The sequence below is a fragment of the Ornithodoros turicata genome, chromosome 1 (genome assembly GCF_037126465.1).
Source record: "Ornithodoros turicata isolate Travis chromosome 1, ASM3712646v1, whole genome shotgun sequence".
NCBI lineage: Eukaryota > Metazoa > Arthropoda > Arachnida > Ixodida > Argasidae > Ornithodoros > Ornithodoros turicata.
Window position 1 is genome coordinate 157,781,950 of NC_088201.1, and position 15,766 is coordinate 157,797,715.

General features: G+C 44.1%; 3 protein-coding genes and 1 long non-coding RNA gene across 4 annotated transcripts; 1 reads left to right on the top strand and 3 right to left on the bottom strand.

The window, feature by feature from the left end:
- Nucleotides 1-2,415: 2,415 nt before the first annotated feature.
- Nucleotides 2,416-3,246, bottom strand: LOC135371628 (uncharacterized). The gene is made up of 2 exons (XR_010415672.1): nt 3,008-3,246; nt 2,416-2,561 (listed from the first exon to the last, which is right to left on the bottom strand). It is a non-coding gene; the product is annotated as an uncharacterized LOC135371628 (long non-coding RNA).
- A 22-nt stretch (nt 3,247-3,268) lies between these two features.
- Nucleotides 3,269-7,720, bottom strand: LOC135371634 (uncharacterized). The gene is made up of 6 exons (XM_064605624.1): nt 7,442-7,720; nt 7,121-7,212; nt 5,053-5,281; nt 4,865-4,973; nt 4,144-4,425; nt 3,269-3,457 (listed from the first exon to the last, which is right to left on the bottom strand). The coding sequence occupies exons 1-5, from the start codon at nt 7,617-7,619 to the stop codon at nt 4,278-4,280; spliced, it is 756 nt and encodes a 251-aa protein (XP_064461694.1). The 5' UTR covers nt 7,620-7,720; the 3' UTR covers nt 3,269-3,457; nt 4,144-4,277.
- A 319-nt stretch (nt 7,721-8,039) lies between these two features.
- On the top strand, nt 8,040-12,920 carry LOC135388223 (uncharacterized). Its single transcript, XM_064617635.1, has 4 exons — nt 8,040-9,415; nt 9,622-9,879; nt 10,330-10,590; nt 12,127-12,920. Exons 1-4 carry the CDS (start codon nt 8,179-8,181, stop codon nt 12,918-12,920), a joined length of 2,550 nt encoding a protein of 849 aa, XP_064473705.1. The 5' UTR covers nt 8,040-8,178.
- Nucleotides 12,921-13,374: 454 nt separating this feature from the next.
- On the bottom strand, nt 13,375-15,766 carry LOC135388233 (uncharacterized). The gene is made up of 6 exons (XM_064617646.1): nt 15,533-15,766; nt 15,345-15,401; nt 15,010-15,075; nt 14,888-14,941; nt 14,719-14,831; nt 13,375-13,380 (listed from the first exon to the last, which is right to left on the bottom strand). Exons 1-6 carry the CDS (start codon nt 15,672-15,674, stop codon nt 13,375-13,377), a joined length of 438 nt encoding a protein of 145 aa, XP_064473716.1. The 5' UTR covers nt 15,675-15,766.

Genomic DNA, 15,766 nt, shown 5'->3' on the forward strand with positions numbered 1-15,766 from the left:
AGGTACTCAATCAGCTCATCTTGTAGTTGTTGTTGAAGAAATTTTTCAATTTTTTTCCGGGAGACATTGTCCGTCTAGGAGCGGCTTCACCATTGGCGAAAACTGGGGTAGCTGGAACTGGTGCGGGTGACGATAAAAATTACTAACTCTTCATGAAAAACATGGGCTTGAAGGCACTCAGGCATGAATATTTTATCAAGCAAGTCAGACATGGTCATGGATCAATACACATATATTTCACAATTTATGGCAGAAACGGAGTGACAGATGCCTGACTATGAGAAACTAGGGAACAAAATGCAAGCATCGAGGTATGCAAATGATGTCGCTATCCTTGTGGTAAATGAAACATGGCCATGGGTACAAAAGTCGGTCAATTGGTAGCACCACTTCATGCTCAGTCACCTGAAGAACACATGCGTTGATCTTCCGTTGAAACTCCTTCTGGACCATTAGGGTGGTGAAGAGGTACCTTTCTCTGTCAGCACATATTATCTGCTTCACTTTTATGAACATGACGTCTGATGTAGGGGTGCTCGATATCAGGACATCTCCTGATTTGACATCAACGTTGTTGATGCACGCAGCAGTCATAAATGCAACCTGTGTGCCATGCAGCTCAGACGGCAGCCCAGCTGAAACCAGCCTGTTGTCAACAGTAACCGTAACAGCGTACTGTTCAAAGTCGTCCTTAACACAGTAGTTCAGTTTTGGGGCGCCAGAGCCATTCCAAAGGTTCACAGACGAATGTACCTGGTAGAGCTCACTCACAGAGTTGGGAAGGTTCTTGAAGTTGTAGAATTTTTTGGATTTTGGGAGAGAGTTACTTGTCTCACAGCTCATTGTAGAATGATGCTTCAGTGGACCAAATTGCCTTACCTGCTCTACCATATGCACTAGCATGTGCATCTTTGGAATGAAACTGGACACACCGTAACAGTTTACGTACATGCTGTTATGCTCAGCTATTGTAGTTTCAAGGTCGCTCAGGCACTCAATGGTCATAACTGGTGACCAGCACACCTGAACAATCTGACTGAGCAGCAGAAGGCATGACATGTGCTCACATTCTGGCACAACATTTTGTAGCATCAAAGGGAGGTGAAGTATTAACACAAATGCTGCGCTGGCGGATGTCACTAACGAAAGGTCAGCTTCAAGGACTCGTGGACGATCACTTGAGCTGACACTAGGGTGGAACTGGAAGCTCTGAAGGCAGCGATTTAATGCCCTACGTGTGAGAAAGCCCACATTTCGCACGCAAAACCTGAAGCACAGAGATATTTCTTTAACTACGACTCCCTCTAGCAAAATATGCATGGGATCGAACAAAATATCAGTAGTCAGTGAAAAGTGATTAAATTTAGTCAACACTGAATCCCCATTTAAGCCGAAACTCGCTGAGAGTCTTTTTCGCTCCATTTCTGTATCTGCACGTTCCAGTTCCTCAACTTGCCTTTTCAGTTCACTGTCCACCCTGAGAGGGCACTGCGTGTGATAGCTGTAATTTGTTATTTCTGATGAAGGCGCCTTACATCTGCGGCAGCTCAGCTGCACATTTGGACCAAATGACTCCTTAAATCCTGCGACATTATGGCACGCAAGACTGTCACCCATCAGTGCAATGACGGCCCCGTGAAATAGTTCTTCACCTTTAGCTGTCATAAAGCTAATCCCCTCTGATGACAATGCATTTACTGTCTCTATACACTCCTTAAGAAGCACTTCTTTGGCCTGTGTTGACTTCAAGCTTTTAGAATAACCGACTCCGAGCAGAAAGATGTTGCAAATCTGGGAGCGGACAAAAGGAGGCATGTTCGCAAACATAATGTAAAATACAGTCAGCTTCCCCCTATTTCCCCTTTAATTCCCAACGGGTTTGCTACTTCGATGTCATCACAATAGAGTACCATAGTTAGGACATTCTGTTGCGTGCCTTGTAGAGCTGGGTGAGATGTAACCCGTATGCCATCATGAAAATCCTGAAGCAACCCCACTGAGGAGTTTCTTCTTACACCTCCAGAGAGCCAGCTATGGACATCAGGATGCTTCAATAAATTAGCAAGCAGATGCCTGCCCTATCGGAAATAACTTTATTGGTCTCCAATTTGTACTGGCATATCGTATTATGAAAATTGGATTCCAATACGATTAACTGTAATTGGAACCAATATACCACATATCGTTTGCTTCCAATAAGGCCTTCCAATATGCCAATTGCATATCGTTCGATATCCAATACGACACTCCAATATGTCACATATCGTAAATTGATTTCTGGAACTGGAAAGCAATGCTGTCCGAACCAATGTAGTATTGGAAATGCAAAGCTACTGCTAGCTCCATCAGTACGTGTTTGTGTACTCCTAACAATGTATGCACTGGAACAGTGACTAAGTGACACAAGCCAAAGTGTGGAACAGATGCATATGATATATATTTCTACTTTTTTTTCCTCATCATGTCTCCCAGCATCTGTCCAATGTATTTGTTGGCCAGTTGGCTCCTCTCCTTTGCTGCCTGTTCGCTCGGGTGCAGCTTGATGTACCTGCGGTAGGCCCCTAATGAAGAGAAAGAAAAAAAAGATCACATCATTAACTATCATATAAACAAACAAATATCCTAAACAGTGCAAGTAACAATGCCACATCATTTGTGCAGACTGCCTCCTGACTACGAAGGTTATTGATGACAAGGATATTCAATGTAGTAAGGATGTCTGTGGGGACACCACAATTGGAAGCACAGCTCTGTATAGTTGAACAGCACATGGCACGATAGTGCACATGTCGAAATATTGCATTTACACAAGTGCCATATATCAGAGCTGAATTTATTTTTTTTAGTCCTTTTTAAAATGTGTGTTTCGGGAGTTTTAAAGCTACATGCGCAAATCGTCCAAGTTGGGTGGACAGCAAGTTGCATGACAAGTACTACAGTCACGCATAGAGGAAAGAGTTTGAGAGTATTCTACATCACATGCAGCATTCAGTATTTTCTCACATACACATTTGTGCTCACATCTGCCAAGGCAGTGTAGTAGATGAAGTGAAGGCGAGGAGGTGAATAGGCAATCAGTCAGGCAGCCAGCATTGCTGCAAGAGCTGAACACTTCCCAGTGTACTGCCACTGCACACTGCAGTGTGTTTGAATTAAGCATGGATATCTGTGGACTAAAGAGGCTGCAGTGTATGATAATATATAACTGCAAAGCTATAAAATGAATGAAACATGAAGGCATACTCTTCACTGCCGCCAACTTCTTTGGGGTCAAGGCACGGTTTGCCTCCGCGTCTTTCTTCCTTCGGCAGGCAGCCCCAGTCACACTTCGGCACATCAGCTCTTCCAGAGACCATACTGTCCTTGCCATATCCTTGCAGAATTTTGAGTCGCATTTAACCCTCATTAACCACTGGTACCGCTCGTTCTTGATTTTGATTCCGCTGCCAAGTACGACCTGTAAAAGAGAACACCCTATACTTTAACTGGAATTTCAGGTGTCCAAACAGATCATCCATCATCATTTCATTTGGCTACTTCTTGTTCACCCTGCAATCACTACTGGCAAGCATCACTTTACAGGCTGAGTCCAGACGATGTTAACATAAAGAGGCAACTTGCATCACGATTCAACATGGAGCCACGCCATCTGACAACCTCAAGCTATTGAGCTAAAAAGAAAAGTGTGCATTGGCCAATTCAATCCATTGAAAGGGGGTGAGTCCCTAAAATGAATATCAGCTCAGGCAAACCATTTAGATTTTCTTTTAACTGTAAAAATTAACAAAGTTTTGACATGTAGCCTTGCATCTATAATACAACAGTATTGTTCAACGTGTTCAATATGTGTGCTAGACGGTAGACATAGGAACACCAAAGAACACAATGGTCACACGTGCTGTCAAACAGCTTTAAAGACTTAGCAGTGAAGCTATGAGGATGACTGTATCGTTCCACTATGTTCACACAGATCAAGCAAAAGAAAAGAGGTAGAAGCTAGTGCACCTATGGAATTCACTGTCGCAGTATTACACAACTGCTGTCGTCATGGACTATTTCCGTGATAATGCATGCGTAGACAATGCTTGCCCGACCTACCTCATTATCAATTACATCAAATTCGACATCTGAGTTATACTCAACATCGGAATCCTCGGTTCGCATTGGCATTTGTGGCAGAGGAGCGATGCCAGTGGGAGTGCTGCATGTGCCACTGAGCTGGCCACCATTGTTACTGTGCTCCTCTTCACTCGTTGATGCAGGAAGAACCATTTGGTTCAGGGAGCACCAAACACTGCTTGGCTCAAGATCCGACGAAGAGGCCTGAGTGACCTCAGCGGTGGTCGATGAGTGACCCACATCGTCACTGTATTGCAGCGGAGGACAAACCACAACGTCATCCAACGTGAACACGGGATGGTCGTCCTGAGAAAACATACACAGACAGAGTTAAATGAAAATGTGAATAACAACTTAAAAAAGCAGTGTAATGCCTATGGGGTGATTTCGAAACGTTCACAAGCAAGAAATACACAGCTGTAGAAGTCTTTCTGAAGAACACAATAGAGAGAGAGAGAAACCTGAAGAAACATGGATGCTGAGTGTCACACACTTTGACTATCCCCCTTTCTTTAGGAGGTCACTGGGAATGAACTAGAATGGACAAAGGCATGCCGACTACAGAAAAGAGGATGTCAGTAGTGTTACAGTGCTCCCTACACGATTTCTTCAATAACCCTCCTTCCCTTACCTAAGTGAGTTTGCAACAGTGTGGTTTGTGTGATGGGCTATCGACTGATGTTGCTTTTTGTTGGGGTGGCAGCATGCAACACGGTCACATTAAAATGTGAGGAAAATATATTACCACAAGTGTAGCTTCCGTTGTCCCTGCAGGTAGCTGGAGGAAGGTGTTCGCTGCTGTTGTGACTGTGGCTGTTGCTGACTGCAGGTCATTTTATGGCAGCTGCAGCTGGCTGTGTGAAAAATATATTTTTCTTACATATTGACAGGCTGTTTCAGATCGCTAGATCAAGTAGCAAGGGAGCAACCTACAATATGCCCTTATCAGCTCCTTCTGTACACTACGGCACAGCTGTCTTTCTTCTAGAAGCTCTGCCTCAAGAAGATGCACCTTCTCCTTTAGTTTACGCACTTTATCTTCTAGGTCAGAGGCGTTAGTGCTCCTTTCTCTGAGGATCTCCTTGAGTTCATGTCGACGTGCCTCCGCGTTGGCCTTCTTTTTATTCTTCGAAGATACGTTTCCTGTTTGCTTTTTCGAGACCTAGGAAAACAAGAGCATTTCATACACTGTTTGAAGGTGGCAATAAATTAAGCAAAAGACAAGATGGCATAGATGCAGGCAAGCTGGTGGATCATATCCATGATATGTAAAGCCTGAGCTTGGGCAAACGAAGAAAGGCGAACATCCAGGAATTGTGTAAGGCAGGCTGCAGTTGCTATACACCCGTCGTTGAAGAGACTAGTGGCCTTGCAGTAGCCCGTTTTTCACACAGGTTTTATGAAATTCAGACTGGAAATAGCACCATCCAACATCCACCAAAAGAGAGCCCCAACGTTTTGGAGCCCATTCGACTTGTTCAGGGATGACTAAAATGGCCAAGGGAGCTTTTATACTAGCAGATGGTCGTGATGAGGTCAGATGACACAGGCCGTGGGTGTACGCACTGGGCAGCAACCAGATGGACATTTCCTGGGGTTGATTGCATTTCAAGATTTTCAGCGTTCCCGAAGACAACGACGTGGTCACGGCATTGACAGTGTTCCGCCAGCGCACTTCTTTCTAAGTCTGCTTTTCAGACGTCGTTTTTATGTTGACTTAATCTCTCCAGCAGGTTCAATGTCTCCCCCTACATATGATGCATCACAGGTGGCACACAGAATCTTGTACACCACCTTGTGCTCTCTCCGTGAGTGGTAGATCTTTTGGCCGAGGAATGCAATTACCGATAGTGGTCACACGCTTGTGGGAAACATTGATTCCTTCTGTTCCCAAATTTCGGGCTTCACTGATGCTTCGCACATATGGGATGGTGACTTCGCAACAGGCCAAAACAGCCCTCCTCTAGGTTGCAACACCGGTTCCTCAGTCCTCCCTTTAGACGACCAGCCTCCAATAAAGCTAAGCGAAGTCACCATCCCATGTGTGAGAAGCATTAGTGAAGCCCGAATTTTGGGAACAGAAGGAATCAATGTTTCCCACAAGCCTGTGACCACTCTCGGTCATAGCATTCCTCGGCCAAAATATCGACCGCCCAAGGAGAGAGCACAAGGTGTGGTGTACAAGATTCCGTGTGCTACCTATGATGCGTCATATGCGGAGGGAAACAAATAACCTCTTGGAGAGATTAAGACAACATAGAAATGACGTCCGAAAAGCAGACTTGGAAAGAAGTGTGCTGGCGGAACACTGTTAATGCCGTGACCATGTCATCGACTTCGGGACCACAGAGATCCTGGAATTTGAATCAAACCACATGAAAAGACAGTTTTTTGGAATCCTGGCACAACCAATCAACCCCAGGAAATGTCCATCGGGTTGTTGCCTAGCGGATACGTCCACGGCCTGCATCATCTGACCTCAAAATGACAGTCTGCTAGTATAAAAACAATCTCCCTTGACCATTTTAGTCACCCCTGAAGAATCCGAATGGGTCTCGAAACGTCGGGACCCTCCTTTTGGTGGACTTGGCTGGTGCTATTTCTAATCTGTATTACTATGACCCATCCAGACACATCGGTGCCAACATCTTTACGTTTAAGCTTGCAATTAGACCTTATTGGTTTCGGAATCAGTTTTGCTGGTCTGGCTGTCTGTCTACTTAAGTGTGTTTGCGTGTGTAATAAACATTCTGCTGGTTGGAGCTTCGTCGTTCGTCAAGTCTTTCGTCGTTTGCAAAAGCTCAGGCTCTATCTATCTGGGATAAAAAAAAGGGGAGCCGTTGGTGTCAGCTATTGGCTATGCTTCCGAACGATTAACGAATTGACGGAAGTGGTCGGAAAACACAGGAAGCAGAAGTCACACATGCCGATGTCTGACATTTCAACGTGTTATTTCCGCACATCAAACAAATTGTTGTGAAGACTACACGCATATACTTACGGTCTCCGAAGAGGGCACGTACGGTCCTTCAATGATAGCAGGGACACACTGACCACTCTGTATAAGATATGCAATGATGTCCTCTTTTGTTTCTGAAAAACAGGACAAGCACATGTCTGTTTGAGCGGTACATTTACGGGAACGTCACCGGTCTATATTTCGAATTACACCCATATACAGTAACTTCCAGTAACATAAAACTATTATTCGTACGTTAACTATTCGTAAGTTGCACGTGGAGTTCCATGGAGTTCACAACGAGGTAATCCATGCAAAAACAAATTTTTAGATCATATGGTGCTTGAAAGGTTCTTTCCTTACCTCCTAGTCTCAGCACCTGTGCCGTGTAGTACCCTCCTACAGGCTCGTCATGTCCCTGCCAAAACGTCCGCTTTAACGATGCGTCAAAGTCCTCGACGTGCTTCGGTTTGAAGTTTTGAATGAGGCTAACTGGCAGTACAGCTTCAACCTTGTCCGTGTACCGAACGTGCGCGAACATTTTCGTACGAAAATTAAAAACTGAATGCAAGTGTGAGCTGACGAACAACCAACAGGAAAGTACAGGAATGACCGTGACCGTGCTGCCGTAGCCGTGGTCGTACAAACAAAAAGCCCCCGTTTACGGTACGGTAGCGTCTTTGGCTTTGGCTTAAAGATGAGAAGCTGCGGCTCGAAAATCGTGCGTGTCGTCTGCTGTTGCATCCGTAGGTATATGGCTAGGGGGTTACCTCCCGTCTGACGTCTGACGTTATATAACGTCTGATAATGTTATAACGTCTGACAAACTTCTGGTGAAAATACAGACGCTACTTTAACGGTATGAAAACAAATATGTTACATACAACTTACGTGCAACAAGTTAAGGAATGGGAATCGCTACCGGTATCAACTCTTTGTTGTTGCTGTCACTAGTTACGATTTCTCCATGCTCTTTTTTCGTGTTTTGAACGTTACATTTTTTGTGTTGTTACTGGTTCACTTAAGTTATATACCGGCTGTAACGAAAGGCTGATCTAAAAGTGACAGATGACACAGAAGTGAATCACCCGCTCGGAAACATGTCAGCTCCAACAAAACGGCGAAAACTTTACCTACATAACAGCCAGCCTTTTGTGGTACCAGCTACAACGAAGTATCGTCGTTCTCAACAACAGCGAAATACAGAGGACGTTAACAACGGTGCTGGACCCTCAACTATATCTGTCATTTCTGTTCAAGAAGCACCACCGGAAAGTTCGCAGTGTTCAGCTGGCGGGCAAACGTCCCTCGAAGACGACGCTGACGCAGACAACATTCGAAATCAACCAGAAGACGACCGAAATCAGCCGGCCGGTGAAGACGGGAACGCGGAACAGTTCTCTGGGACATCTTACGATGAAGCACAGTTGTTGTCGGACAGCTTTGCGGAATTCGGAGCTTCAACTCTTCCAAACTCTACGACGACGAAAGTAGAAGCCATCGCAATGATCATGGCGTTCGTTGTGTCTCACAACTTGCCCTGGACTGGCCTAGCTGATCTTTTGGAGTTGATAAATTCATTATTTGGCTCCACAGTCGATGTACTGCCACGCAGCAAGTATCTCTTTAGAAAAATGTGGACATCAAAGGTTGAAGAGCTGTCAACTCATCATTATTACTGTGAAGGGTGCGTATCTACCCTGGCAGTGGAAGGCGACCATCCAGATAAATTGAAATGCACATCATGTTCAAAAGTATACCGTCTATCCGATGTCAGAAGCAAAAACTGTTTCTTCACTATTTTGTCGTTTAGACATCAAGTGAAGAACATCATCGAACAGACCAAAGACGTCCTTTTCAAGAATCTCCAGAAACTTCAAGATACTGAAGCCGATTCTGAGACCATCACTGATATCACAGATGGCACGTTGCACAAGAGATTAAAACATGCAGGGGTACTCCGTTGGAGTGATTTGACATTTACTTTCAACACTGATGGAAGCCCCGTGTTCAGCTCATCTCATTCATCTGTGTGGCCCATACAATTTATCATTAATGAGCTCCCAGCAAGCTGTCGCTTTGCACACAACACACTAGCTGGGCTATGGTTTGGACCTAGTCATCCAAACATGGCTTTGTTTTTGAAGAAGTTTGTGGATGATGTGAAGAATGTGGGCGAAGTGACTTGGGAAGTTAACTCCATGACAATCTCTTCCCGACTGTACGCGTTATGCTGCTGTGTCGACGCTCCTGCGCGCGCTGCAGTGCGTAACCATGTCCTTTTCAATGGAAACTTTGGGTGCCCGTGGTGCCTGATGAAGCCAGAGTATGTGTCAGGTAAGTGCCACTGCAGTTAATTCCTACAATTTTTGTTATAGCGAAGAATGATTTCCGCTGCCCCACATCTGCTCTAATTGTATTGGTGGCACTAGATTTGTTGTTGTTCTTTACTTATTTAACTTAGTTAACTTTACATAGTTAACGATACAGTGCTTGTTGTTTGTGTAGCTTTTCATGTACTTATGATGTATCTTCATTACCAGGAAGCATGAGGTATCTTGGCACATCTCCATACGTTGAGCGTTCTGAGGCTGGTGTGGTACGGGACATGGAGCTGGCCCTGCAGTTTGATGGCCCAGTCAATGGCATAAAGGGACCATCACCAGTGATGAACCTGCCTCACTTCAACTTGGTGTGGGGATTCACCGTAGAGTACATGCATGCTGTCCTTCTTGGTGTGGCACGACAGTTCACTGACCTTATGTTTAACTCTGTCAACCATGGCCAAGCATTCTATATAGGTAGGTAATGAGATGAGGGGCTGCGCCAGCTCAGTACATCATCCACAGGCACAATTACTCTTAGAAAATTCAAGCAATTTTTTGTCCAATCCTGCCCATTTATTTTTCTGATATTTTCCTTGCATCGTTAAGGAATAGGATGCCTTACCACATTTGCAAGTGAATATCACAGATTTCATTGCTTTTTTGCAAGAGCTTGTCATCTTTTGGAGCATATATTAATCGAACATATATCAATCGAGCATATATTAATACAGCATAATCATTTCTTATCAGGTTTTCTGTTGTATTTCTAATTTTTTCATGTGTTATTTTATGCGTAACTTTGGTGCTAATTGCCTCTTGTACCATTTGTAAAGTGACAGCTTTTATGTAACCCCCCCTCTCATGTAATGCTCGTTGAGGCACTTCAGATAGCCCACAAGTGATTAAATAATCATTGCAATGCAGGGAGCCCAACAGATGTTGTCAAGGTGAACAAGAGATTACTGTCAATTTGCCCGCCACACTGTTTCACCCGCCTTCCAAGACAAATCAAAGAGCGTGCTTACTGGAAGGCTAGCGAGTGGCGCCATTGGCTGCTCTACTACAGCCTTCCATGTACGCTCAACATCCTTCCTCAACGCCATTGGAAACACTGGTGTCTTCTTGTAGAGGCTATCCACCTGCTCTTGCAGGAAGAGTTACATCCCACTTTACTTGCACGGGCCAGTAAGTATTGATTTATTATAACCTAGTACACTCTCAGCCTTGTAGATAACCAGGAGCAAGGTCATTTCGTGCCAAGCGTCTCAGGCATGAACTCTACCACAATGAACGGCATTTAAAAAATTTACCAAGCTTTGTTATGTGGTGAAAACATTACATTGCCATGCATGATGTTTTGCGCAAACCACTAGCAAGTGCAAGTAATGGAAGTGAAAACTTGTAAACAGGCTTGGGTTGAAAACAACAATAGTTGGGCTAGTTGGTAACACTGATGCATCTTAAGGCGCAACAGACACGGACAAGAAGGGAGACACACACTCGCGCCACTCGCAACTCAGTTTAATAGCAAAAAGCACATAGACAGGAACAAAAAGAAAAAGAAAACCCAGAAGAACAACCTCCCGCCCTCTACCAGCACCAAGGAACAAGTTCACACTACACAGCGATAAGCGGCTGCCACCCGCTATCATCGAGTCGGGTGAAAGATGTGTGAGCCAGCCTTCCGTGACGTTGTCAGTGCGGGAGATAAAGTATCTCGATGATAGCGGGTGGCAGCCGCTTCTCGCTGTGTAGTGTGAACTTGGTGCTGGTAGAGGGCGGGAGGTTGTTTTTCTGGGTTTTCTTTTTCTTTTTGTTCCTGTCTATGTGCTTTTTGCTATTAAACTGAGTTGCGAGTGGCGCGAGTGTGTGTCTCCCTTCTTGTCCGTGTCTGTTGCGCCTTAAGATGCATTTAGGTTGAAAACATGACAGTGCTAAGCTAAGGCTTAGATGGATTTAGCATTGTTAACTGTTCATCTCCGAAGTATGAAACCTGCGTGGGATTCAGATAATTTCAGGGGAACAAATAAGTTCAGACTTAGATTTGGAACAAGATATCACAGGCTGCGGCGTAGCAACGGGGGGGCTAGGGGGGCTCGAGCCCCCCCTACCTGCCACGGACCGACCCACGCAAATCGTGCAAATCCAAGGAGAAAATAATATAAGGGGGGGACCAGTGTGACGATCGCGAAAGTTCTTGCAGTTCATGGCATCTATCTAGGAAGCACCCCTAAATGATTTTCAAAGTACATATATGAACTTTTGAAACTACTTCCAATCTCATGACACTGCCTCATTGATCATGACAGCCTACATGTAATCGTACTGTGTACGTCCGAATCTTTTTTCTTTTTTTTTTATCATTGGCATTTTGCTGTGTGCACAAGTTGCATTGTGTTGTCGTACCCAGGATCAGAGAGGGGGGGAGACTTTTCGTATCGAGCCCCCCCTACCTTGGAAGTCTGGCTACACCACTGATCACAGGAGAGAGTGCACATCACTGTCCCATTGCTTAGCATAGAAGGAATGAGGGAGGGGGAATATACATTTATTAGAAGGAATGCTCGTAAGAACAGCATTGGATTGTGTGCAAGAACCAAGTATTCCCTGTGTCAAGAAAAACCATTACTTCCAAAGCTTATCAAACTACTCGTCAATTTTGTCACTTTGTATTTCATTGAAAAAATGTGTGTGATACAATTTTCTCTTTGTTCCTATTAGGCACATTGCTTCAGAAGTTTGTCTTTATGGTCCCTTCACTCTACGAGGAACGCTTCGTGACATTCAATGTTCACCAATTGCTACACCTGACAGCAACAGTACAGCACCTGGGACCCCTATGGGCTCATTCCGCTTTTGTGTTTGAAGATGGAAACGGCCGTCTCACAAAGACAGTGACCGCAGCGAACGGAGTGGCCCTTCAGATCGTCGAAAGGGTCGTGCTCCATCAGCAGTTAAAGCTTCTGCTTAACACCCAGCAGCTGTCAGCAAGAGTGAGGGAAGTGTGCGTGGACATGCTCCAAGACCGCTATGTTCAAAATTACAGCAGAGTGGATGGAGCAGTGCTCCTCGGTGTCCCTCAGCATGTTTGTCAATTTATGCCTGCTGAAGAGGAAGCCTTCAGGAAGCGGTATGGCAGAGTCCCTAGTTCAGCAAAGGAGTTTCTCAGGGTAGTGTCGAATGGACAGGTGCACCACAGTGTAAAGTACACAAAAGCTAAGAAGAGCAACAGCACAGTAATTTCAACAAAGACTGATGAGTATTTTTCCATTCAACGCATACTTGAAGTGAAACACAATGAGGGCGATAAGTGCATATTACTGTGCAAGAGGTTCGTCCTCGTACATGGTGAGATACAGCTTCCAGCCCACATCAAAGAGTGTTTCCTCCCATCACACACGGAGATATTCGTGGTTGAGTTGTTTGACGTTCGCCAAACTTGTCTATACATTTTATTTTTATCTGAACACAAGTCTTACCTGTGTGACCTAGCAAACACTATTGAAAGGGACTAACCACATCTGTTGAGCAAAGGCCTGCACTACTGTGGAGTTCCATTCCACGTGGCCGTTCTCAGTGCTTTAGGTGACTGTGTAAGCCAAGCTGTATTTTTCAGTGTATTGCAGAATATGTACAGCAAGATAAGTGGACCAGAGTGCTTCAGAAAGAAAGCTTATTGTATTTAGTGCGCACTGCATGTACATAGCATCACTGTACAGTGTGTCTTCTATTTTTGTGTACCTCAATTTGTTTCTTTTGTGTGTATTTGGTTTTTTTCTTCCTGGTCTTGTACTGCTTAATAAACAAATGATGCTTGATCGTTATGGTGACCAAGTGTGTTCAACTATGTCTCTTGCTGCTTGATATGTGCATTTAGTTCTTTGGGCATGTTGCTACAACTGAGAAATTAGTGGACTTTATATTAAGAATTGTCATCAACATATGAACAGGAGCTTTTACATTTAAACTTCACACCTGCAACCAACAAAGCAAATTTGTTTTATGGTTCCAGCTTGGCACAGAAAATGTTTGTTGTCAGAGAAGCTTGAGCATATGGTAGAGCCATATATAGATCCTGTGATGTTTTGCTCATACTTCATCATGCAACTAGGTATTTGCATTATCCACGAAGCTATAGACTGATATACTTCTGTCAAACGGAAACATTTATATTGTCAAGGACCGTTAGTAGTTTGCATCAAATTCTTGCCATGCGGATAGAAAAAGTCATTTCTGTCAAAATTCAGCCCCTAACTGGTTATAAGCCCTTAAATGTTCTGACGGGCATCCTCCATTAACTTCCAATAATTACAAATTAGTGCCATGATATTCATTACCTTATAGTGGCTTTCGATCAACATGCATGTGCCTGCATTTTCCAGTGTGATTTCCAGTTCCAACATAAACTGGCGCACAGATGCCAAAAATGCTCCCACTTATTGGAGTGGACACAGTCCAATTATAGTTTCCAAATGCAGCATATTGGAATACATGTCACCAATAAAACTTTCCAATTGGAGTGAATTGTAAAAGTTTTTATTTGGAGAGTTCCAATTGCGGTATACTGGAATCCAATCAAATTGTATTGGAGCCCAATCATACTGTATTGGAAAACTAGTTTGCTCAAATTGGCCTCCAATTGTGACATATTGGTATTGACTTCCCTATATTGGTTTCCAAACTAAGTAGATTGGAATCCAATTCTCATGTATTGGATACGATACAACCAATATCATTTCCAATTTGAAATGTTACAAGATTTTGCAATAGGGTGACAGGCACATAATATGCTTTCTTTCCATCAGGTAAAGTTACCTGCTCAGGGGGGACATATATTCCACGCCTGACATATTCTGATTTTCGTTGCCTGTCGTTGGACAGGGGCTTTATATTACAAGGAATATTCTGACATTGCATTATGTTTCCTATGGACTCAACAACTGTATCTATGGCCTTTTTTGATGTGCGATGATGCCCTTCTAGAGAACGACAAAGGTCTGAAAGAAGGGCTTCAACAGTATTGCACGCAGAGCTTTCAAATAGTTCATGTGAAGTCCCGCACGGGCTGACAGCGGTTTCTAAAACATCAGGGTCATCACCGTGAACCGTAGTTGATGAAGACATTGATTGGTTCCCTGTCATTTCACGGCAACAAGCTACGTGCTCTCTGTACCGCTTTGCATAGCGTATGTTGGCGTGGCAATGCGGGCAAACATAGGAAGTACGACTACCAGAAGAACAAGTTTTGCAGTGTACTCGGAATCGCTGATAGTTTGATGTAGAGAAGACACAGGAACCACAAATGCTAGGCACCTTTTCTTTTGAGGAAGGTTGTGATGCTGACGGGACATTGGAGTTCTCTATTGGTTGTAGTATCTCTGATGGTACAGGCAAGACAGTAGCTACACTTGAAGTGCTTGCAGTGCCTGCAGGTAACGGCAACGCTGTAAGAAAACGTTGCTGAAGCACTTTTCCTACACACCTGTTGTATGTGTAGCATCATCTCCTGGCTCCTGAATTGCAGTGGGCTCGGTTTCTGGAAAGGCCAAAGTTTCCATTACGTTCCAAGTCTGTTCGCACGAGTTAACACAAGCTGAGACAAACCTGTGCTTTCTGGGTCACCCAGGCATTCCTCTTCCAACACAAATGAGCATGTCCCTGACCAATCTCCTGAAAATAGGCGACATTGTGCCAATATGTTACATACTGCTATACAGCAACTGCTGCAGATTTGGCAAGAGAACTAATTTATATGGCTGCATCAACCCCTTACTTAGAAGAAGTGAATTATGCAGTATACATGATGTTGTGCTATAATGAAGCAATGATCGGAACATTCATTGCAGGACAGCAAGATGTGAATTGTGAGATGATATACGTCGCCACTTATTGTTCTCCAAGTTCGATTCAACGTTCACTAAAATGTAGCTCAGACAAACCTGTGTCCATGTGGGGCTGACGCTGCACAGTTTCTGGTCTGATTCCATGGAGTGAGGCTGTTTCAGGCCATAGAAAGATTTAGTTAGAATGCAGTTTTCTGTAAAGCTTCTGAAGCTACTCAGTTTGAATGCAATGTCACACACACACATGCAAATGAAAAAACCTGCATATGCTGCTTGCTTCTCACCTGGTGTGGACATGGATGCCTTGTCTGTGACAGACTGATCTGAGGCTGTCATGTCTCGTGGAGGAGGTGGCAAGCTTGCGTAGACATCTGAAATAAATATTTTAAGCAGAACATTTTCTCGTAAAAGATGGCTATATATCATGGGTGTATATCATGTGACTGCCGGCCAACGAAGCTGACTGCGATAAACATAAGAAAAAGAGAATTGATATCGATGAATTCATCCGGAGTGTG